The sequence below is a fragment of the Vulpes lagopus genome, chromosome 9, assembly GCF_018345385.1.
Source record: "Vulpes lagopus strain Blue_001 chromosome 9, ASM1834538v1, whole genome shotgun sequence".
Taxonomy (NCBI): Eukaryota; Metazoa; Chordata; class Mammalia; order Carnivora; family Canidae; genus Vulpes; species Vulpes lagopus.
In genome coordinates, this window is record NC_054832.1 from 28,221,063 (window position 1) to 28,246,258 (window position 25,196).

The 25,196-nt window shown below is 37.1% G+C and overlaps 1 protein-coding gene across 2 annotated transcripts; it reads right to left on the minus strand.

Annotated features, from left to right (window-relative positions):
• Positions 1-233: 233 nt before the first annotated feature.
• Positions 234-18,862, minus strand: EBAG9 (estrogen receptor binding site associated antigen 9). 2 transcript variants are annotated; one of them, XM_041769564.1, is made up of 7 exons: positions 18,634-18,862; positions 13,319-13,416; positions 10,943-11,021; positions 9,808-9,966; positions 7,623-7,730; positions 3,892-3,983; positions 234-772 (listed from the first exon to the last, which is right to left on the minus strand). In XM_041769564.1, the coding sequence occupies exons 2-7, from the start codon at positions 13,399-13,401 to the stop codon at positions 652-654; spliced, it is 642 nt and encodes a 213-aa protein (XP_041625498.1). In that variant the 5' UTR covers positions 13,402-13,416; positions 18,634-18,862; the 3' UTR covers positions 234-651. The 2 variants fall into 2 exon arrangements, with proteins under 2 accessions (XP_041625498.1, XP_041625497.1); XM_041769563.1 differs by lacking the exon at positions 18,634-18,862 and adding an exon at positions 18,075-18,404.
• Positions 18,863-25,196: the final 6,334 nt, after the last annotated feature.

The window sequence follows — 25,196 nt, forward strand, 5'->3', positions numbered from 1 at the left end:
CATCTATAAGAAAACAATGATGTATAAAATCCTTATGATAAATAAAATTATTGCATTTAATGTCACTTTCTTGAGAACCAAAGTCATCAAATTCCTTAATGTCATATTAAACATAAACAATACCAGTTGAAACTAGAAGAAATGTATGCCAATACCAGGTTCTGACCACGAAAATAAAGGAGTTAAAGCCCTGCAGTTTGTCTGAATTAGGTCAGATAATCATGGAAACAAAAGAGTATTTAAAATTATTTATTTTATCATTATGCACAATGAAGGAAAGCATTATAGAGAGCAGAGTCCTTTCCCACCATAAAATTATTTACAACCATATATTTAGCTAGAAACACTAGCTAGAAGAGGTACTGGTATATTCCATTTGTAATAATTTCTCTACAGCAGTTGTCTTACACTTGGAGCATGTTGAAAAAAAATATTGCCTCGTAGGTCTTTTTTTTTTTTTTTTTGAGTCTCAATCACTAAGAGCTCAAGGTACTCTGAGAGAATCCTGGTGTCCTAGATGGTCTGATGAATGCATTAAAAATCAAGCAATGTATTTGTATTCTGAAAATACTCTTATATCCATATAAATGCTGCTTGAGTTGTGGAGCTCACATCTCTCCTACTGGCACGATGACACGTGAAGAACATCTGTTATGAAAGCTTCACGCCAATTTTGTTCTGTTCCTTTTTCATTAGCCGCTGTGCCTCTTTCTCCATTTTCTTCCTCTGTTGTTCTGCTGCTCTCTTTTCTCTGTCTGCTATCTTCTGCTGCCTGGAAAGAAATATATTATCTTTACTTTTAGAAAATGGCAAATGAATTCTAGAAAGAAATAGCAGTGCCCTTTTTACTAATATCAAATGTAAGCTCGAAAAATCTTCATTCTTCTCACTACTTTGAAAATTTCAAAGATTTTAAAAAATGGTACCTCTTAATTCTTAGAACATGCCTCGCAAAACAAAACAGTATTATCTCTATGTTACAAATAAGTAAAATGAGGCCCAAAGGCTAAGTGACTTGTCCAAAGTCATAAAACGAAGTACAAGGATAAGAACCCACATCTTCCAATCCCTCTTCTTCAGATTATTTTCACTAACACACTACCTCCATTGGACCACACCTTCTTTTTGATACCATTCTGAAAAGCCTGATGTTGAGGATTAAATCTCCTGTTCTAATAGCTAGAAATTCTCCTAAAGGAAGTCAAGAACACAGATGTACAGGACACAATGCACAAAGAAAACAGATATGTAACACAAGCTTTCCAAGTGGAAACTAGGAACCTATTTAAGAATTAGCATTTGGCCAGCTCTACCGATGAAGGGTCAGAATTGTGGGGAGCTGCTGATTATACATTATGAGATACTTCCCTCCTTCCTGGCCCCTCCCTGACTCCACTGAGCTAGAGTCACTAGCCTCTCTCTTGTTACTGAATGGCTTGCGTGGGAAGGGGGAGTGGGGGGACACAGGACAAAAACAGAAGCTGGTCCTGCATCTAAGGTAAAGGGTATGAAAAAATAAGTGAAGAAGTATGCAAGGGTGAGGAGGCAAGCTGTGGCTCACAGCTGTACATGGGATAGGCAACACGGGTTATAAAACAGAAAAATCCAGTGTGAGATTACCTATGTACAGGACAGCTCAAAGCGGACTCTGGTGAGTGAAATGTAGATACCATTCTCATCATATTTATAAGTGGGGAGTGAGCAGAGTTGTATATGACCAAAAGTCGAAAAAGTAGAGGGACTTATTTTAGGCAATATTTTGACTTTCACTATCAATTAGCCAAGGTTTCAGAAGAATAGTTTAAAAGAAATTTACTTTTTATTAGCTCTGATCACGTTCGAGCAAATCTGATAATCGGCACTAAAAAAGCCAAAATGCCAGTGCCAAAAGGAGAGCTGGAAAAATAATTATAAAGAGCTGACAAGCTTACAAACAGTAAGATCCTCAAGCTTTCACTTGATTACTAGCTGAAGTATAAACAACAATTAATGTTTCTGGAAAATGAGGCAATTTAGAGATAACTGCAGACAAAGTCTATTTTTCCTCTCCAGATACACACCTGGCATTACTGAATTATTAGAATCTCCTTCCTTAGCATTACTGAATATAGAACGGGCAGTATTAAGTGGGAATGGGAAACAGGCTGAGTCAGAGGACATGGAGTCTGAACACACTGTTCTTCTGGGGGCAATAACAGCACAAGAATCCTCCATATCTCTTTGATTCTAACTTATGCAACTTGTAGCACAAAGCATGTGTATTACTGACTGACAGGCTCCCTCTCCCAAGCTGTCATATAATATAAAACACTAGGGTTAGAGTTTTGTTTTTTATTTTTGTCTTGTTTTGTTCAGAGTGCAAGAGGGTAGTGTGGAAAAAAGGCTTTGGTACACAGTGAGTGTGAAGATACTTGTGAACTCATAATGCTGTCATTAGGATTACTGTATTCAGAATGAACAGACCCCTCTTTCATCCTGTGGTTAATGACTCTAATAATAACTAGAACCCCCAAAAATGTTCTAAAACACCTGGACTTTTATATCTATGATTTAACCAAAAGAGAGTAAAAAAATAGATAACATCTTTTTTTGATGATCCATGCAAATAAAAATGTTGCTGTTTACAATTTTTAAAATACTTCTTTTACAGTGAATAATGATTAAATAAAAACTGAATATTTAAAACTCTCATGACTTTACTTTTAAAATGTGATGCATCTCTGTTAAAAAAAATGCTTAAGATAGGAAGGACAAGACAAAAAAAAAAAAAAATTCAGCCATAACTCAACTATATCCTCTGCTGGCTGTTCATGGTAACTGCAGTTAATTGATGAAGACAGAAAGGGAAAATATAAAAATGAAATCAGTTACTTATTTTCTATTCCTATTATAAAAACAATCTTTAAAAAAAACTGACGGAGATCAAGGGTGGCTCAGCGATTTGGCGCCTGCCTTTGGCCCAGGGCATGATCCTGGGGTCCTGGGATTGAGTCCCGCGTCGGGCTCCCGGCATAGAGCCTGCTTCTCCCTCCTCCTGTGTCTCTGCCTCTCTCTCTCTTTCTCTCTCTCTCTATGTCTATCATAACATAAATAAGTAAATCTAACCCCTCCCCCCAAAAAAACTGACATCATTGTGCTTTACTATATCATCTTTAAAAATAAAAAAAATATTTAAATACATTTAAATATCTGAGCTTTTCACCAGTGACGATGGTCACAAATTCTTTTAGGGTAAATATTATTTACTCTTTGACCTGATGCAGCAGTAGCAAGTAAGTTTATTGCTCACAAAAACAAAGATATAAGAAGAGCAACACTAAAAAAACAAACTTGAAGATCTCAGGAATAGTATTTTCTTCTCTGTAGAATGGACAGTACCTGACAATTATTTACCTCATAGGATTTTTGAGTACATCAACTGAAATATATATATAAATGCAGAGTGCTATGTAAGTTATTTCCATTCGAATGTGCAGTGCTGGGCACTATTCTAGACCATGGGGAAACAAAAATGAAGGTATAATTTTTAACCTAGAGGAATATATAGTGGTGGCTCACATTTTAAGAGATAACTATGCTTTACAAGGAATGTAGTATAAAGCAAAGAGTATAATATGATGTATATATGTAAAAGATCTCATTTCCCATTAATAACATTTTTACTCTTTTGTTCCTATAATGCTTTGTATTCTTGGTATCTGTGGGGTTTTAATCATATGAAATAGCATATTCAGTTTGAAATTAAAAAAAAGAATCCCCTACTACCTAAGCTCAAGTGAGAAAGTATGAAGAAAGATACAACTCTGCAGAATAAGCTTTCTTGACCTCAGATGTAACATAAACAAATGGAGTTCTTCTACTCAAGTTGCAATGTAAATATTCCTAAAATACCTCAGAACTTCTTCTGCTTGCCAGGCTGCATCTTCTTCTTCTTCCCATGCATTGGTATTTTCCTGCCAAGTATCTAAGTCACCTAATTCAGGCTACAACAAAATACAAAACAAAATTATGATAGTAAAGAGCTCTTCTTTCTCTTTAGCAGTCAATAAGAGTATCTTTTATAACGTGACTCAGACCTGGTCACTCCCCTGTGTATTTTTCATGTCCTTCGTAAGGCCCCTGGTCTGCCTGAAACTGAGGTGTTTCCTGTAATGCATGACTTTTGTATTCACAGTGCTGAGCAGGTCCAGCTTTCTTTGTATTTTGTATTTTATACTGATTTTTATTTTCCTGCCTACTTTAAGGTGGAATGGACAAGAACAGAACATTTCTTCTTTCTGTTTCTCTCTTTTCAGTGAGAGGACAGGGGGAGAAGAGACTGGAGATGGAATGAGAGATGCCTAAGTACTCTGTGCTGGGATGAACCAGAGGACCTGAAGTTCCCAAACTGGCACAGTCATTTTCATTTAAATGTAAGTAATTTATAGATTTTTCAGTGGTTCTTACTATGTGGGTCCAAGGCAAAAACAACAAATCAGGCAAAATTTAGTCTTTACCAAAGTACTTTTATATCGTGTTTTTTTTTTCCCACCACCTGTCCTACTAACTGATCCCAGTAGGGATATTAGAACCGAAGGCTAGACCTCTGAAAGTTCACTTTTTCTTCCACAAACCAATAAAAATGCTCATTCTGGAATGTTATTTAGGTTTATGAGCATAAAATACATGGCACCAATCTGTGAATAGATTTACTGCATTTTCTTTTGAGCACTTACACTTAAAACTGAAAAAAAAAATGTGTGGTTTTCTCTTCCTAACCATAAGCATAATACCATCCTCTGTTAAAACTTTAGTGTATTAAAGTTTAGTGTATTAAACTGGTATCTGATTACCAGTTTAATAAAAGTCTCTAAAAGTAGAATACCTAAATCAAATAAAAAAATTTTTTTCAAGCCTCTGAACCGAAATACAAAATGACCCTCTTGAAAAATTATACCAACTTAGCCTACTGACAGCAACAGGGATCAAGTGTTGTTTCCCTGTAACTTTGTCCATACTGTAATAGCCTTCTTTCCTCTTCACTAATTTGTTAAGATTTGAAAATGGTGTCTTGTTATTTTACTTTGGATTTCTTTGAGAACTACTAAGATCAAACTTTTCTTCATGTTATCAAGTTATATCTATTAGTACATGTATCCATTTTTCCATTGAGGTGTCTGAACTTTCTGGGTATAAAATATTTAGGCACTAAAACCACAAAAAGAGAGTGGTATCTGATCCTTTAGTAGAAATGGCTTTCTAATTTAAAAAAATTTTAAGGATAAGAATGATAGATCTGCTACATAAAAACTAAAGATGGGGTGCATAAATGGTTCAGTTGGTTAAGTGTCCAACTCTTAATCTCAGCTCACGTCTTGATCTCAGGGTTGTGAGTTCAAGCCCCAAACTGGGCTCCATGCTGGCGGAGTGCCTACTTAAAAAAACAAAAAACAAAAAACACCTAAACACATCTGCCCATTGAAAACATCCAAACTAAATTATAAAGCCAACAACAAACCAAAAAATTGTAAAAGATGACAGAAAAAAGTTAATATCCTTAGTATAAAAAGAGCTATCACAACAATACAGATGACTAAACTCCAGAAGAAAAATAAAATGTGAAATTTAAAAGAACATAATTGGTAGAATGAGTGGTAAGATATTTTTGGAGTAGAGAACAAAGTGCAGTAGATTACCATTTTCTCCTAAACTACCCCCTTATTTCGTCTGCTGGGAGGAAAACGCGCAGAAATAGCATTGGAGACATTTTCTATCTACACTGTTTATCCTTTCCAACTCTGTGGGGAATTATATATTTACAACTTAATAATACTAATACAATTCTGTAATACTAGATTCGTGTTTTAAAAACTTATAATTACAAGCAAGAGGCAAACATTTACTAATTCATTGGATAAGTCTAACCCACTTTACCAATATGGAGCAAACATATGAATAAAGCATAAAGTTTAGAAATATAAAAAATTAAATATGCTGTGCCATTTTAGAGAAATATCAATGGTGCTCTCATAGCATGATGTATAAATGCATAAAAATTATCAAAATTTGCATTATTTATGTGTGATCATTTAATATTGCACCTTCCCCACTAGAATGCATTCTTTTGAAGCAAGGACTCTACCTGTTTTTCTTACTTTCCACTATAGTACTAGCATCTACCACACTGTTTCGCATGAGTAGGAATAATTTTTGATCAGTGAATTAAAGACATACACAAACATGGGTCCCCTGGAAAGAGGGGGCCTCTGAAGCACCATGCAGTTTAAAATAGACAGATGTGGTGATATAAAAATATGTCTGCAAATTCTTTGGCACTCTTCCTTCAAGAGGTAGAGCTTAATTGCCCTCCCCTTGCACGTGAGCTGGACTTGGTGACTAATATTTAATGAAAATAATGTGGAGGTGACAGTGTGTCACTTTTAAGACTAAGTGATAAACAATCATTGTGGCTTGGCATCTGTGTGCCTTCTCTTTCTCAGGGATTGCTTGTTCTGGGAACGTCAGTGGTTATGTTGTATGGAAACTCAAACAGCCCTTCGGAGAGGTCCATGGTAAGGAACTGAGGTTTTGTGCAACCAACTAGCATTAACTTGCCAGGCATGTAAAGTGAGCCATCTTTTTTTTTTTTTTTAAGTGAGCCACCTTTGAAATGAATCCTCCAATTCCAGTCAAACCTTCAGATGACTACAGCCTCAGCTAATGATCTGTCTGGAAAATTCTTAGAAACTCTGAGCCAGAACCACTCAGTTGAGTCACTCCTGTATTCCCAACCCCTAGAAACTATATGAGATAAAGAGTGTTTATTGTTTTAAGGCACTAAGTGTGGGACTATTATATAATAATAACATGATAAACTTGATCATAATTAGTAATCAATAATTAATCAATCGAAGCATGTTTAAGGTCAGATCTGAGAAGTTTGGACATTTGTGTTCTTCAAAAAATTCAAAGCTGATTCTGAGATACTACCAAGGTTGAGAACCACAGTTATACTTTCCTTACCACTTTTATCTTTCAAAGTAACACATTTATCAAACCTACTAGAAGACAAATTATACTTTAAATGTAAATATCCTCTACTAAGGAAACAATTCATGATTCCCTTAAAAATAATCTGCTTTTAAGTTTAAATTTCAGTGGTAATCTCTTTAAAGGTTACATATTTATTTATTTATTTTGTAGAGAGGGAAAAGTGAGAGCAGGAGCACTCATGGTGGTGGGGGTGGCGGGGGGGGAGTAGAAGAAAGAGAATCTTAAGCCAGCTCCACACCCAGCACAGAGCCCAACACAGGGTTCCATCTCACAACCCTGAGATCATAACCTGAGCCAAAATCAAGAGTCAGACACTCAAACAACTGAATCACCCAGGTGCCTCTAAAGGTCACATTTGTAACATACTGTGTCTATCTTTTATGTGTACAATGGGACTCTGGTCTCAGTAGCTGATGTAATTTATAATCTCATAAAAGGGTAAGATTGGCAAAATTCCAGATTAACCTCTCTCATATGCTAAGCCTGTTTGAAAGCACAGAAATACAAATATTATGTTCAATTCATTTTGATTTTTTTTCAAGAAAACAAGTAAAAACAAACCCTTGCCTATATATCATTAACATACTTACAGATTGATGAATAAAAGGCATATCTTGTGTAGCTGCTAATCTACTAGAGAAACCTGTGCTACCATCTGGAATGCCAAAATTTAATGGTTCTCTCTTCTTAATAATTATCTGAAAGATTAATAGAAACAGAATTATAGGAATATTTTACATATCATATAAAAATAGACAAGATAATTAAATGACCAAAGTATTCTGTAATTATTTAAAATATGCCCTTTCTTTTAAAATTTATAATGCATTTTTTTAAGTCTGTAAAGAATATCAAAATTCCTAGGCAACTGTCACGCAAATCATTTACACACTTAAGAAAAATTCCATTTTCCTTTTTCTAAAAACACAAATTTTCCTCTTCTTCTCTAGACCCACAACATATAAGGTGACACTTTTATCACTGTATTAAATAAGAACATGTGTTACATACTACTATAAAAGTATAACCACCTCTCCGCATATGGTTATCTGTGAGCGCATTAGCTCTTTCAAGATAGTAGTATTAGCTTTGTAGCTTAAAAACATTTTCAGTCTAATTTATTAAGGTACTACTGTAATATTCTGGGTTCTTCCTCTTAAGAGTAGCAATATGCTTCTAAAATATAAAGTATTTATCTATGAAGACACTCAAACTCCTTGAAAAATACACAACTTAATGCTCTTTGGCATTGAGACATTTGACCAACTAGATAAAAACAATCCTGATTATAAGATGTAAATGTTAGAAGCCTTGAAATTATAAAAATGAATTTATAGCTGAAACTGGTTGGGAGGTAGAAGAGGATAGAAAAAAAAAACCCAGGGATCCCTGGGTGGCTCAGCGGTTTGGCGCCTGCCTTTGGCCCAGGGCGCAATCCTGGAGTCCCGGGATAGAGTCCCACATCGGGCTCCCAGCATGGAGCCTGCTTCTCCCTCCTCCTGTGTCTCTGCCAATCTCTCTCTCTGTCTATCATAAATAAATAAATAAATCTTTAAAAAAAAAAAAAAAGAAAAAGTTTTAATAAAAAAAATCTTAATTGGAAGGGTGGAATAAATAATGTCTTCATTTTATAAAGTGTATTTTTAAGAAATATTTTCTATGCATGACTAAATAAGAAATGGGATTCTAAGTTTTGTTTTTGTTTTAAATACAGTGACTAGTGAGGTAAACTGGAATAACAGCATCATAATATTTGGAAGAGAGGGAAGAGTAGTGAGCATAGTATGAAATAAACCTTCATCTACCATAGTATGAAGTCAATGGATAATGTCTTGTTTGGTATATCAAGACACAGCAACATAAGCATATTATATATAGATATGATTAAAAAAACACTACAAACCCAAATAGGAAAAGTTATGAGTGATTGATTCTGAGAAGTAGAATTGGCTATAGGGAATAATGGGGCAGAAGTCTGTTGCTTTTCATTATAAGCTCTTCTACATTCTCTGATTTAAACTTTTTTTTAAAGTATATGTACTAGGGATCCCTGGGTGGCGCAGCGGTTTGGCGCCTGCCTTTGGCCCAGGGCGCGATCCTGGAGACCCGGGATCGAATCCCACGTCGGGCTCCGGGTGCATGGAGCCTGCTTCTCCCTCTGCCTGTGTCTCTGCCTCTCTCTCTCTCTCTCTGTGACTATCATAAAAAAAAAAAATAAAAAAAAAATAAAAAAAAATAAAGTATATGTACTATTTTGATAAAAAAGAAAGGAAAATATTCAGCCACTGTTCCTTTTCCAATAATTCCCTCCACTTTTAAGTGATCTTCCATATCTAACTCAAAAGGGATTAAATAAAGTGTGGATGACTACATAAGCCCATAATAATTGTTCTGTTCTCAGAGCCCTGCATCAGTTTTATAATGGTTACAAATAATGAAAACAATACCTATCAGTTTGTAAGCAGCACTAAACTGTGAACTCTTTTAAAGTCAGAACTTTATCTTACTTCAGTTTAGACTACAGCAGAGACTGCAGTCTAGAATCTGGTCTACAGCTGGACTTCAGTAAATGCATATATAACTTTCGAAGATCTGGGTGTATAACTTATTAGATCTATGTCACTTGAATAAATAAACTTGTTTACATGACAAAAAACACAAATTGATTAGAAATAGGCTTTCTGACAAATACTAATCATACTATCTGATTTAAATATAGGAATCTGAGAAGCAATTTAATTATTTAACCTCCCATAGCACAAATATTTTACATACTTTCTGAGTTTTCCTTATAGTTGGTGTCATGTCCTTAAAATAGTCAGGTTCCAGTTGTTCCAAAGCATTTTGTTGTGTTGCTACATTCCCATTCCCTCCTTCAATCTTTACACTTGTGGGGGCATCTTCATCCCAGGAAGTCCACTCTTCAACATCAGTCTACATTGAATCCATCAATAGCATCAGCCACAAACAGTAACCTAATCAACAGCTCTTTCATCATTTATTAGAAAAACAGGTTTTCTAGGGGCACCTGAGTGGCTCAGTTGGTTAAGTGTCTGCCTTAGGCTCAGGTCATGACCTCAGGGTCCTGGGATGGGGCCCTGCATCAGTCAGGCTCCCTGCTCAGTGGGGAGCCTGCGTGTCCCTCTCCCTTTGCCCCTCCTCACTACTCATGCTCTCTTTCTCTCCTCTCTCAAATAAATAAATAAAATCTTAAAAAAAGAAAGAAAGAAAAACAGGCTTTCTAAAACATTGGTTTTCAACCTTTTTGACAAGAAAATATAAATTTTTTAACATATACCAAAACTAGATCAAAAGTTTTAAAAAAAACTTAGTTTTACTAAAGTTGGATGATCGGTTCTACCCATTAAAAAACCAAAACCAAAACCAAAGCAAATGCTTTAAAAGCTGAAATCACATTTAGAACTACAGTCCACAGGAAGAATATTGAAATTTGCATCTTAAGCCTAACTGCGTTGATTAAAAAATAAAAACAAAAGCTAAAACAAACATTCTTAATAGGATTTATACAAGACAGAGTTCTCAGATATAATATTCAAAATGTCCATGAAACAACTCAAATTTATTCAGTAAACAAATCAATAAATTTGAATTTGCATGGAAAGAAAGTAAAAATGTTATAATTATCTAAGACTTTAAGATAGTTATAAAAATACTATCCCAAGCAATAGCAATCATTCTTGAAATTTTTGGAAAATAGAAAATCTCAGCAAAGTAACAGAAAATACTATGAAGAATCAAATAAAAATTTTAGAGTTAAAAAATATAACCATAACAAAAAAGCTTGATCTGACTACCAAATTAACTTTGAAATGGACATACTAATTAATGGTCTGCAGACCAGTTTGAAAACTATGGCTTTGGAATATTTATTCAACCTTTAAAAAATTACCTGTTTGGGAACTGATGAATAATCAACTGTAGTTGGCAAAGTTATTTGGTCTCCACTTAATTTCCGTCCTCTGCCAGATCTAAAATAAAAATGAAGTAACTTATTTCAATAACTACCAAAACAAACATGACTAAAAGCACTATGGACTAAAGGCTAATAAAAGATCTTTTATAATTATACAATTATTTAAATAATTAACAGTTACTCATTAAAATATGAAAAGAAGAGGCATGCATCAAATATCTTTGAAATGTGTTTAAAATCTTAGGACAACAAAATTGCTTTTTGGCTTAGGACAGAATTATAGACAAACTCAGGAGGAATATAAAGACAAAAACGAAAATGTGAAGTGATTTCAAATGATGTTCCTTCAAACCATGCTCTGTGGTAAAACTCTGGGACACCAAATCCATTTTTTTTTGTTTGTTTGTTTTCTTTAGGATTATTTGAGAGAGAGAGAAAGAGAGAGAGTATGTGTGTACATGTGTGGGTGAGCAGGGGAGAGAATCCTCAAGCAGGCTCCCAGTAGAACTTGGTCCCATGACTCATGAGATCGTGACCTGAGCCAAATCAAGATTTGGAGGCTCAGCCAACTGAGGCATCTAAGTAAGTGCCCCCATCTATGCCATTTTAACCAGGATGGCTTGGCTTTTGTTTGTTTTACCTGTTTGGGTTTTTGTTAAGATTACCTATCAAACTATCAAAAAGACTGAAAATCACTGGATTGAATTAAACCGTAATTGACAAGTTTTAAAGATTAGAAAGAGAAACACTATATTAAATGAAATAGGTATTATAACTCAGTTGCTGAGAGCATGGGCTATGGAAACTAGTTGGTAAATCATAGTTTTAAATGTTACTCCTATTAATTATGAGTCACGTTAGAATCAACTAGCCTCTCAAGCTTCAATATCCTCATCTGCAAAATAGAAGTATTCAAATCTACTTTTGTAGGGTTATTGTAAGGATTTAATTGACATATTTAAAGCAGCTAGACACTACACAGTGCCCAATATATAATAAGACACTAAAAAACAATGGTACCTATTATGAATGATCAATTACTTGCTTCATTTCAAATAATCTATAAAGCATCTACTTAGAGCTAACTGGTAAAATTAGTTATTTTTACTACAAAATTAAAAATCATATTTTGTTCAAAGGATAAATAGAAAATACGGTCTACTACTAAATTGATTATGTGAACCTGGTACTTTAGAACACATGATCTAGGTTCGTTCTGACACATAAGAAAAGCTTATTCTAACAAGAAGTCTGTTTTCTTTAAAAGTGAACATACAATCAATCCTAAATACATTTACATTCACAATTATCATGAAATTTATAGTGGCAACAACTGTCCTTAATACTTTTTAAATCAAATGCACTTTCTTTTATCAAAAGTGTTTCAGTTTTAGAAAATACATATGCAAAGAGAAAAACACCTATAATATATCTTGTTAACCTCTAGCATTCCAGCAATTAATACCCATACTTATCCTACTTTACCTTGTGAATTTCTAGCTATTCCTCCTCATGCCCTGATGATCTGAGCACTTAGTTCATTATTTTCCCTACTTCCCAAATCCTGTTCTCTTCCTGGGTGGGCTCAATAGTTACCTAAATTTTCCATTTCTTTCTTGACTTTTCTCCCTCCAAGTGTTCATCTTTACTCTATTCCGTCCACTCATTCCCACTGCCATACTATGGACGTATTTTTAAAAAATATCTCAAATCACTCTACCTCTAACAATAAATGTCCTTAATCCTCAGAGTTTTAATAGTTACAGTATAGAACTATAGAACTATAGCTTTAGGGTATAGTAGTATGACGAAATAGAAGGAATTCAGATCTTTGGATGACTTACTAAAATAGAAGGACTTATCTGACTAGGACTAAGTAGTACACATTCCACATTCTGGAATATTATTTAAGAGAAAATAAAATCTATTTTGTTTGGGTTTTTTCTGTTTAAGTTTTTTTTTTAATATAAAAACATTCATATTGTAATATACAAAGACATATGTATGCCTAATTCCACCTAACCACCTTAAAACATTCTGGTAATGAAAGAATTATGTACTAAAAACTGTCTTATTCTACCAGTGAAAACTGGCTTGCTTTTTTCTGAAATTCTACAGGAATAAGAATGTGATTTTAATTGAAGATGTAAGAATTTGAAAGAATGAAAAAAAGTGAAACTCTACTTTTTAGATCTGAAGTACAGAAATATAAAAAAAAAACACCAGACAGTATTGAATGAATAATCAAGTTATTTAGCTTAAATATAGTCTGCCCTGCCTTTTTATAATTATGAAGGCATCCAAAACCAACAAGAAGCTAAACAAGTCAATTTGAACATAAAATTTGTTTACCTGCATATTAATCTCTTTAGGAATGAGAATACTGTTGCAAGGCAGGTGCAAACTTTAAATAACCGAAACTGTGTGATAGCCATGGTGGGAATCAAAACCTGTGGGAAAAGCACAAAAATAAATGATTTGATAAGCTATCTTCTCATTCTGAAGTCAAGCTGAAAGGTCCTACTATGAGCTATGAAAATCAAACATTTTTTTACTTTTTTTTTGGAAACCACAAATTTAACACAGTATATTTTATTTTGTTTTAAAATTTTTATTTATTTATTTGAGAGAGAGAGAGCATGTGTGAATGGGAGGGGGTGCAGGGAGAGGCAGACCGAGGAAAAAGAATCTCAAGTAGACTCTGTGCTTAGTGTGGAGCCCAATGTGGATCTCACAACCCTGAGATCAAAAGCTCAGCCAAAATCAAGAGTCAGACACTCAATCTAAGTCACCCAGGTACCCCATACACAGTAAATTTTAAAATTAAAACGTAAATCACATTAACAATTCAAGAAACAAGATTTTTAAGTTTTCATTTATTTTTTTATTTTTAATTATTTATGATAGTCACAGAGAGAGAGAGAGAGAGAGGCAGAGACATAGGCAGAGGGAGAAGCAGGCTCCATGCACCGGGAGCCCGACGTGGGACTCGATCCCGGGTCTCCAGGATTGCGCCCTGGGCCAAAGGCAAGCGCCAAACCACTGCGCCACCCAGGGATCCCGATTTTTAAGTTTTCAATAGGAAAAAACTTTTTGAAATATTCTCAGGATATTTTCCCCCCTCAGGATATTTTTTAACTGAACTCCAATTATTTATTTATGATTTGTTTTCTACTGTAAAATTAAAAAAATCAAAAAAGCATAAAACAGTATATATTGAGTCTTCTGCACCTTTTGAAGTTTGAACCACATGAACACTAACAGTACTATTCAAAATATTTTTAAATGTTTTTAAATTTCAGATAGATACATTTTAATATGCCCATTTTATAGATGAGGAAATTGAGTTAAGAGTGGTCAAATCACTTGTCCCAAGTCACATAACAAAGAACTTGAAAGTAATCACAGAGATCATCTAGTCCACATGGTTCACATATCTGGGGATCCTTTAAAGAAATGATACCTAGGTCTAACCCTAGTAAATCAATTAAATTATATTCTCTAAGAGGCAAGTTCCAGTTAACCTAGTAAGCCTACAAAGGAGACAAAAAATAGCCAATAGAAAAGGGAGCAAAAAAAGGGGAGGGGAGCAGAAAACAAGGTAAAGAGGTACAAATAACAGATGGGACAAGAAGAAGGAAAATATACCATGCTAACACGAATCAAAAAGAAGCTGAAGTGACTATTTCAATGTCAAAGAGTAGATTTCAGAGAAAATAATATTAGCAGACATAAAAATGGCCCTTTCATAATGATAAAAAGCATGTAAGAATCCAAAATATTTATGTCCCTAATAACGGAATTATGCCAATATCACAAGAGGTGACATTACCAGAGAGTCTGCTGATATTTAAAAGGCTATTAAGAAAATATTACAAACAACTTTAAGTCAAATCTATTGGCATATAGATCTATACTTAGCCTGAGTGATAGCAACACTCTGATACCTCATCCTAATTACTCTTAGAGCCACTATTGCCATTCCCTTCAGAGAAGGACAAAATACACAGCTAGCTCTTTTTATTTCTAGAATTACAAAGGTAGAAAGGCCAAGTAGACTCTTTACAGTAACAGTTCCAAAAGGCTCCCTTAGCATTGCTCATACATTTAGGTTATATCTTCACATGAGCTCAATGATTTATGGAATGCTTGTATTTGGAGCTTACTAATTGAGAGGATGGAAAGAATAGTGACTCTAAGAGTATGAACCAAAAATAAATAAATAAATAAATAAGAATTTCACTATTCAAGTAAGTTAAATACTTCTGTCAAAAAATACAATTAGTGGTTTACTAGGTTTCAAAAAATGCAACAATTTTGACTTCTCCTTTCTCTTAGTCTTTTATGTCCAAACTACCAAAAGGCCTTATTCCATTTCTTAATACTGCCCATATTCTTCCCTATTTCCACTGCAATCTCCCTAGCATAGGTCTGTATTACTTCTTGATGGGGTATTATTAAAAAAAAATTTTTTTAAAGATTGATTTATTTCAGAAAGAGAAAGAAGGGGGTGGGGGGCAGAAGGAGAGAATCTTCAAGCAGAGTTCCCAATGACCATAAAGCCCTATACAGGTCTTGATCCAATGATCCATGCATGAGATCTTGATCTGAGCCTAAACTAAGAGTCGGACACTCAATTGACTAAGCCACCCAAGGTGCCCCTATTGTAAAGTCTTCTTATCACACTTATATTCTCTACTTCATACTACAGTTATTTCTATATACCTTATCTGTCCTGTACAATAGAGAATCTTGTTTATCTTGTACCTCAAGTTATCAGTTGCAAAGCAAGACCTGAAAGGCTTAACTACTTCATTACGACTAGAATGATCTGAATTGTTAAGATGATGAATAAAAGCTCCACTTTAAAGCTGAATTCATCAAGAATTAAAGTCTCAATCAAAAGGAGGCAAATTTCTCTCAATGAAAATTTATGCTAAATTTTCAGAAAAATTGTAAACTAAAAAAGATAGCTAGAAAAGAGATTGTATGAAACGTGGCGCTTGGGGGCAATGGGGACAGAACTGAGGAGGTACTCTATCAGGAAGTTTTGAAGGGAGAAGACCTTTAATATTTAAGGGCTAGAGAGAAGAATGGGCCTCAGGATATATACATTGAATGCAGAGTTGAAAATAAATTTCATATAGAGCCTTGGTAACCACTGTCATCACCTTGCCAGTGTTATTGTTCAGTATCTGTCAACTTGAATGACTTCAATGGTAACTGGAAACAAAATTTAAAATTTTGTCCAACATTAAAACAGAAAATGGGACTATTGTTGACAACAGAACAGATTCTCCCTAGCAATTAAGAATATCCTCATTCTGGAAAATTTGCTTTTGTGATTATCAAGAGAGGATCTAAGATTCATTGACCAGCTACTAATATGCTAAGCATTATCTACAAATGATGTCTCTTAACCCATAAAACCATCTTATGAGATAGACATTACTGCTCTCATTTCATAAAATTGAAGCACAGAGAGTAAGCACATGTTTCCATGTTCCCACACCCACTGATTCAGATTTAAACCTAGGTCTGTTTAATTCAAAAGCCAAGAACATTTCACAAACAATAAACATTCTTAGTAATTCGGTGATGGAAATTATTATAATTTCCAGACTACATTTTCCAACCAGTTGCAATGAAATGAGGAAAATGCAATCAAGTTACATTAACTTGATTGATACTTAACTACCAACACTTTTGATTTGATCAATTACACTGATTTGCAGGCTGGAATATTCTTTGGGACGGTTATTTAACGTTCCAATTCAATTCAACAAACATATATATTTAGCACCCATATGTAACAGATGATCCCCTGCGTGATGATGGTAAAAACTACTCACCCAGTACAGAGAAACCCTGTGTTTGTTGCTCGATTGTCACAGACTAGTGACAATGCAAGGGACTAAGGAGACAGTGCTCCAATCAGTCTTACTCAGTTTGATATTTTTAGGTCTCAGCCAATTCCAAGCACATAGTGGGTACTCAAATTTGTTGAAGGGAAAATGACATTCCTTGAGCACTCAATATGTTCCAGATATAGTTCTAGACAATGTATCTTCTATCACATCACTGGAATCCTAAGGACAGGGGAGGTTCATCCACTTAACAGAGGAGGTTGACAGGCTTATATTTACTCACCCAAGATTTAAAGAGACTGATTGCAAAGCCCAGGCTCTCCCCAAACCACATCCCATTTGATAAACCTTGTAATTTCATGCTCATTGCCTCAGTTTGATTTTTGAAAAGCCCTCTAGGTAGCCAATTTAAGTATGCACCATAGGCTGCTTTGCACTTTGGTTACTTCAAAATACTTTCTAAAACTGAGAACTACTAATATAACCTAATTTTCAAATTAGAATTTCCTTTAAAATTAGGAGGAAAACACAAAAACTTGAGCTATAGCAGGAAAAGGATCAGAATTATTAAGCAACCTATTTTTCAGTGCTTTTAGAGAAATGACATCTGTAGGAAATCAACAGGAATGATTGGTCAATGATAGGTAGGTCAAGTGAGTAAGATCCAGCTACAACTTTAGAAAAGAACACTAGGTTAGAAGCTGCAAAATTAAATGTATCTTTTTTCCTTCTAATTCCCTGTAAACTGCTGGCCAGATGCTTTCGGCAGAGACACTATAGGACAATTTGTTAAGCAAGCCAAGCCAAAATCTTTTAGTACATACTAAATAAGTCTTCAACTGCTGTAATTCTAAAAAGGTATTTTTGAAAATTTTCAGTATCAAAATTGTTAAAAAAAAAAAAAAACATATGATTTAACACAGTACAGAACAGCCTCAAATTCAGTTTGTAACTCTTAAGTTGGTTAAGGAATATCACAAGGCTCCAAAAAAAATAATACCTGAACTCACTTATGTGAAAAACCAAGGAGAAAGGAACTAAGACGTAGAAGGGGGCGCAGGTTAAGTGGACTGTACCACCTCCGGCCACTCAGGGGCCCTCAAATATGTGACACCGAGACTCTTAAAAGAGCGGAGTTAAGGTCTCCTGAATGACAACGAAGGCAGGAGTTCCATAATTAAAATGCTTCGACTTCAGATAACCCCTCTGAAATTGGCTGCTGGGCGGACAAAAAATCATACCCACTGTACAGATGAGAAAAACGACAAGAGCGTTTTCAGGTTACACAATCCGACGTGCATTCGGCGCTCTGTGAAACGCTCCGAAGCGCTGGAAGTGGGTGCAGCGTAGGTTGGGATTTGGATTCTGGATAAATCGGGGAAGGAGCAAGAAGGAGCAAGGCCTGCAGACGAAGGGCAGGAGGGACCGGGAGGATTTCCCCGCTGGGAGCCCATCCCGGGACTGGAGGGCTGCTGCGCCCGCGTCCCGCAGGCGTGTCTCCCACGCGCGAGCGCCGCATGGCGAGGGCTGCACGCCCGGGGCCCGCTCCCAGTCGCGGTGCCTTCACCCCGAGGTCACCCCGACCCGGAAACAGTACCCCGGAGTGCCAGTCGGCCGTGGCCGGGAGCAAGCGGGCGGAGGGGCGAAAAGGTGGCAGGGCGGGAAGTGCGGGGCGAAGAGGAGGGCCCCCCGGGGAAAGGCAGAAGACGCCTCCCCCCACCCCCCCAGCACCGGGTGGCGTTCGGGGGGCAGTGGGGGAGGGAAGCCCCTCGCGGGCACGCGCGAGCCGCACACACTCACCTGCCCCTCCCCCTCCCCGCCCGCCCGGCGGAGGCTCCGAGAGGCCGCGGGCCGCGCGCGCACACAAGGCGCGCGCACGCGCACTGCCGGTCGCTTCCGCGAGCTCGCGCTCCGCCCGTTCAGTCCCAGCCCCGCTCATTCAAAGCCGGGCGCGCGCTCCGCCGCAGCCGCCGTTGCCTGCGCGCAGCTGCCATGGCCGCCCCCTCCTCGGGAAACCCTCCCCAGGCCCTCCCACTCCGCCCTCCTGGAAGGCGGGTCTCGGCGGTCTCCAGGCCCGCACTTCCGCACCCCGCCTGGTCCTGTCTGGCCCAATAGGCGAGAGGCTGCCGGTCCGGCGACCCGGCTTAGCCAATGAGCGCCGGAGGGCGGGCGGCGGGCGGCGGGCGGCGAGGCTCGGGCCGAGGCTCGGTCACCCGGAGGGGTCCGGTGAGGTTTGCGGGCTGCACGGGCTGTCCCGTTGCAAAGCGCCTGCGCTCCTTCCGTGGTGCCCGACTCTCGGCTCCAGCCCTGCCCCTTTTCGTTCTACCTGCAGACTCCCCCTACCAGATGGGGCCAACGGAAAGCGGTATTTAGATTGCAAAAATGAGGGAGCTGCGGCGGACTCGGTGATTTGGCAGGCGGTGGGCAAGCCCCCAGTCATTTGCTGCCTCCAAGGGTGCGAAACGTTGAGTGTAACTCAGGACTTCGCCTCCTCCAAGAAACTTTTTATTGAATTTCCTTTGAAGGTTAAAAACCGGCCTTTAACCTTATCCCAGCATTTGTTCCTCCCTTGCAGCTCAAGCTAGCCGTTCTCCCAAACTGAGGTTTTCTCTCTATGGTTCTCTTTGAAGTCTTTTTTTTTTCCCCCTTCGTTTTATCCTGTATGCTATGAAAAAAACAGGGATCTTTGCTTGTGGGCGAGGGTCTCAGTAATCTGCCTCACTGTGGCACAGCGACAGTTTGTATGGTCAGAGGCTGAAAGCGCTTCATGTTTTTCTTTTTCTTTTTTTCTACTACAACTATCTTAGTCCTGTCACCTTGACCAGCCTCCATCTACCCACTTCCTTTCTAGTATCCATCCACCCATGCCACTCCAATCTGAACCACATTTCTATTCACTGCTTTATCCCCAAGAAGAGAAGAAAGAGAATGTTGTAACTCGTGCTCTAGAATGATTCCATGTAACTTTGGATACAGTATTTCATCTCTAACGCTCAGTTTCCTCATCAATAAAATGACCATAAATAGCGCCTACTTCATAGGATGACCAACCCTTTCCAAGCATATAGGGCAGAGGCTGGCACAAAGCAAACATACATAGATTAATAGTTACTGCAGCAGCTGCTGCTGCCACCATCACTACTATTACCACCACGCTTTTTCATCATCATTCCCAGTTACTACACCTCCCTAAATCCTCTGCAGTCTTTTATTTATTTACTTATTTATTTAGATTTTTTAAAAAATTATGATAGACAGAGACACACAGGCAGAGGGAGAAGCAGGCTCCATGCCAGGAGCCCGATGCTGGACTCAGGCAGGCGCTAAACCGCTGAGCCACCCAGGGATCCCCTCTACAGTCTTTTAAACATTTGTTCTAAACTTAAATTTCTGCAAATGCCTAAATTCTAATAATTAAAAATCTCCAAATTTCTTTTTGGATTCCCCTAATTGATAATCCAAAATAGGCTACATCTCAAACGTTTTCAGATGTTTTTCTTAGACACATATCTTTGCTTCAAATTATTATATCCCTCTATTTTTTATTCTTCAGTTTCCTTTATTAAATTTGCCATTTCCAAACGAAATTAAAAGGTGTATATACTTTTCTAGAAACACTAGTTAGTGAATATTTGTTTCCAACACAGTAAAAAAAAACAAAAACTTGTCAAAGATGGCAAATTTCTTTTACTTCAGAAATATCTATGGAATAACAGTTCAAAGTCATCTTTAGTTGTTGAGTAGTAATTCTATAATTGAGGATCACAGGTGCCAATAATTTGGGATCTTGCATGGGGACCACCTCTTGGGAGTGTGCAATTTGAAGTTGTGTCCTCTGACCAAGGCTTGCATGGGGTGGGGATGGGGACCATCAAATGTCAGGTGGGAGTAACATAAGGGAGAAACTTGGTAAATGAAAGATTTCTATCTGAATTGCCTGTACTCCATGTGTTACAGTTAATTCTACGTGCTTTTTGTTCAGACCATTTTGCCCACTCTGATTTGCCTCTGCCCAACCCCTAATCACCAGCTTGATTTATTCACTTTTATCAGCTTCCAACTCACCATTTAATCTCCCAAGTCAAAGCCATTGTAGACTTTTCTGTTCTGAGTTGTCCGCGTGGGTCTGAAAAGTGTTTTGTCAACTGACCTCCCATCCCTGCCCAGTATTTAGGGCACATCTTACAAACACAGCCCAGTGCTTCCCAATCTACCTAACGCAGTTCTCTGGCTTTTCACTAAAGAGATGGTTTTTCCCTCAAGCATAATTTTAGACCTGCTGTTTTGACTTGGACTTTAATGGCTTTTTATTAATGAGCAGCTGTCCACAGTTGAATACAAATTAAAAGTCACGTTCATTTCTTGATCAAGCAAAACAAAGCCTTGCAGCTCACAGTGACAGTTTTGAATAGATATGTTTGAAAGCAAAGCATTTTCTGATGATAATTTTAATGGATTGTTTTGTTACTCTTTCTATTCTAGAGAATTGTGCTTGCTTTCAAAATCATATATTTTAATATTCTGGAAAATTCTAACATTTTTTAATACCCACCATAACCATTTAATAGGGTCAGTACCTTAATAGAAATACAAGTCTGACAGTTTTTTTAAATTTCTGTTAAAATAAAAGTGACTCTCTGTGAAGCATTTGAATATTTCCATCATAAATATTACTATAGTGTATCTTCATAGTGATTTTTATTGCTAAACAGGAAGACCCAAGGTTTAAAAACAATTTAGAGTTAACCAAGTTAATCTTTGGAACAGGCCTACATAGGAATAGAGAAAAATAATCTATGTCTTTTATTAGAAATGGATTAAAATTAAAAGATATCATGAATATCTTTGCTTCTGTGTTTCCATAGTGAGGTTCAACCATGTAATACCTCTTGGCTAATGCCCACATTGTTATTAGAGGTATAATACAATTCAGCTATATTATGAGTTAAGGAGACTTGATCTGAGCATATCTGGCAATGTAAGGTCATTTATGATTTCTAAGGGTAAATGTGTTGAGATTCACACAAGTAACAGCTTGTCACACATACAACACGATCTGTCTTGTATGTGAATGGACAACTTAAAAATGAAACACTGAAAAAAAATGAAACACTGAACCAACAATGAAAGCCTAATTCATTCAGCTATAGCTATAGCTTGAATACATTTGAGCCTTACTTTTCTAATCTGCAAAATTAGGTTAATAATTCCTGCCTTAAAGGTTAATTTTGCAAAGTAACTGGCATAATGTATGTGAAAATGTGTTGGAAACAAAGCAGATCAATGACAGTTTTATCATCTTCAAGTTCAGTAGAACCTCCTTTTAGCTCACAGGAGAGAATACTGCTTCAAGGAAAACAGGAGTGAATTTTCTATCACCAGGAACCAGAAATAGACATTTTTGTTAGTTACACACAAAAAAAAGAGAAGAGTTTTAAAGTTATGCTCTGAGGACATCCTCTTGGTACATCCTTTGCCCCCTTTGATTTTAAAGACAGAGGGTGAAAAAACAGCTGTTACAAGGAAAGCACCCACAACCCTACCCTCTCTGTGCTTTTTCTCACTACTTATGGGATATTTTGCTCATAACAGTGTCTGTTGCCAAGTTCTGTCCATTCTTTCAGTGTCCATCATTTTAGCACACCAGAATTTTCATAATGATGTCCTTACTAGTCTTTTGATTTTTATCTTTTCCTACCTCTAAGTCACCTTGATATTTTGCTGTATGATTAGGTTTTTTTTTTAATATTTTATTTATTCATGAGAGACACACAGAGAGAGAGGGAGGTAGAGACACAGGCAGAGGGAGAAGCAGGCTCCATGCAGGGAGCCTGACGTGGGACTCGATCCCGGGTGTCCAGGATCACACCCTGGGCTGAAGGCGGCGCTAAACTGCTGAGCGACCTGGGCTTCCCTGATTAGGTATTTTTAAAGCTTCTTCACAATAAATGTGTTCAAAATAGAGATTTGCTATTGTCCATCAATTCAAATTCACTTGTGTGGACATGTGTGTGTCTCAAATGTTGCCTTTTAATCTCTTAATTTCAAACTGCTGCTACTGGATTTCCCTGTGACTACCTCTGGCCCTTTAAAATATCAGATATGCCAGCAATTTTTGTTAAAAACATTTGTCTGTATATACTGTACATTTCATTACTCACCTCCTCATCATGAAATATATATTTCTTGCTGTGGTTTTTATCTGAAATTAAATCCTTTATAAGTGAGAATTAAATCCATGTTATAACCATACTAGATATTTTCAGTATAAAAAACATATTTATTTTCTCTCTTCCTAGGGAGAACTTATATGCATAAAGGATCATCTGCGTGAATATATAAATTACTCTAAAGAAAAGCCGAAGGAAAATACTCTTACCATGTAGCCAGACACATTCATAAATATCTTGCCCAAAAGGAATTATTTTTTCCTGCTCCTAGGCTCTGAGCCCATTACCATAGCAACCATAACTAGTGTTGTCTAACTGGATGTGAATTTTATACATTTGTTCTTTGAAATGTGAAGGCAGTATGTCAGAATAAAGTGAAATTTCTATAATATTTTGGAAGGACTATTTTATTGAGAAGTCTGGAGAGGAAAAGTTTCATCATGCAGTTTATTCATTCATTTAATGAAACAGTTTACCATCAGCATAGTGTGTGTGAAGCATGTTAGAGAAGTCAAAAGTATATACAACCCTTAACCAGAAAGAACTCTAATAAAATCAGCTCGTCATGAGTGAAAAGAATTCCTGAAAGAGGAGTTTTTTCACAGGGACTGTTCTAATTTTATAATAATCTGATCATAATAACTAGAGTAGCATATTAGGACCTGTAAGAAAGACAGGCAAGAGGCTTACAGCTGGTCAGATTGCCTACAGGCATTCAAGTACCTACTGTTACCCCTATAGCAGGTCCTTTCCTCTTCAGTCTTATACACTGTGTCTGTAGCTACTCTCTGGAGAAGTGTTTCTTTCATTGGAGGTTGAACACTTCTCGGCAGCTGGTACCAGCCTGAGGAAGCTGAAAATGCCCACTGATGAGCATAGGAAAAAGTTGTGACCCTTCACCTGCTTCAGATAGGTATATATTTCCCAAACCAAATATATAATGGATTCATATCAAGGTTTAAGCATTTCTGTTTTGAGAGATACAGGGAATAACTTCAAAGTTGTATGTGGTATTTGACACTATTTTCTTGCCCTGGTATTATCCCAGCCCACCTCCCTGGATAGCAAAGATTAATTCCCTGTTCCCTTGTTCCTTTCAAATTTTGCCTACCTCAAGCATCTTGTGAAATGAGGAGATACATCATTTAGGTTTAGGTTTCTGCCAAGTGACAATGAAACCCTGTAAGAGCGGAGGCTACTAGATAGGGTACCACATTGTCGGACGCAAGCTCCTTGCAGCTGAGCACTCCAACCCCTTCCTGCGGGGGCTGGCCTTTGTCTTTCTGGTCCAAGCAAGCATCTTGCTCTCCATGCAGCAGGAAAAACAGGAAAGGATGAAGAAAAGGCAAAGGGATGCATAACAACCATCTTTTAAGTTTCTAGAATACGCCACAAGATTATTTCTGATTTTCTAACTTAGAGCACAGAAGTTGGTCATCCTTAATGGCAAGGGAAGTCTGTATTTTAGGTGGCCCTGTATCCAGCCTAAGAGTCTATTAACACGATGTTTATTACATGCTAGACCTTGTTGTGGTGTAATAAGCCTAATGGTTTATTGGGTCAGGGATTGACACGATATAGGCAACATTATGGTAGTAAAAACAGCAGGAGTGACAACCATTTACTGAGGGCCAGTAGCTGTTAGGCACTGTGTAAAGTTTCATATATATGCTATCATGGGTCCTCACATACCATACTACAAGGCAGATATTTTCCACATTTTACAGGTAAAGAATCAGAATAAGACTAAGAACTTGTCTGAAGCCACAGAGGTCATAAAGTATAAACTGAGAATTTATGTCTAAGTTAGACATAAATATGTGTTAAACACAAATATGTTTTACTGAAAACTTTCTTTAGAATGAAACACTTTCCAGTGCTTGAAGATAAGTGAGAGAAGCAGTTAAATGTTGGAGCCTGGGGTCTGGAGTTAGAATGAATCCCAGCCTTACCGCTGGAAGCTCTGTGAACTGGGGCATTTTATTAAATCTTAGGTTTCAAGTGTCCTTATCTGGAAAAGGGGACAATAGCTTCATAGGGTTATTGTAAGGAAGAAGCCCACAGAGAACACTCAGTGTATATCTGGCACTTGGGGTGAATCTTTATTTTGTTATTGTTAGTAGTAGCAGTAGTATTCTAGGTAGCACTTTGGGATAAAATAGAGAAGAGGTAAAAGTCAATGGACTATCTAGA

Coding starts and splice junctions, on each gene's coding strand:
- EBAG9 (XM_041769563.1), bottom strand. CDS start 18,287: ATGGGCTCCCAGCGGGGAAATCCTCCCGGTCCCTCCTGCCCTTCGTCT. Junction 13,417..18,074: donor TTTTCTCATCTGTACAGTGG/GTATGATTTTTT, acceptor CTTTTCCCACAG/GTTTTGATTCCCACCATGGC. Junction 11,022..13,318: donor CTAAAGAGATTAATATGCAG/GTAAACAAATTT, acceptor TTTTTATTTTAG/ATCTGGCAGAGGACGGAAAT.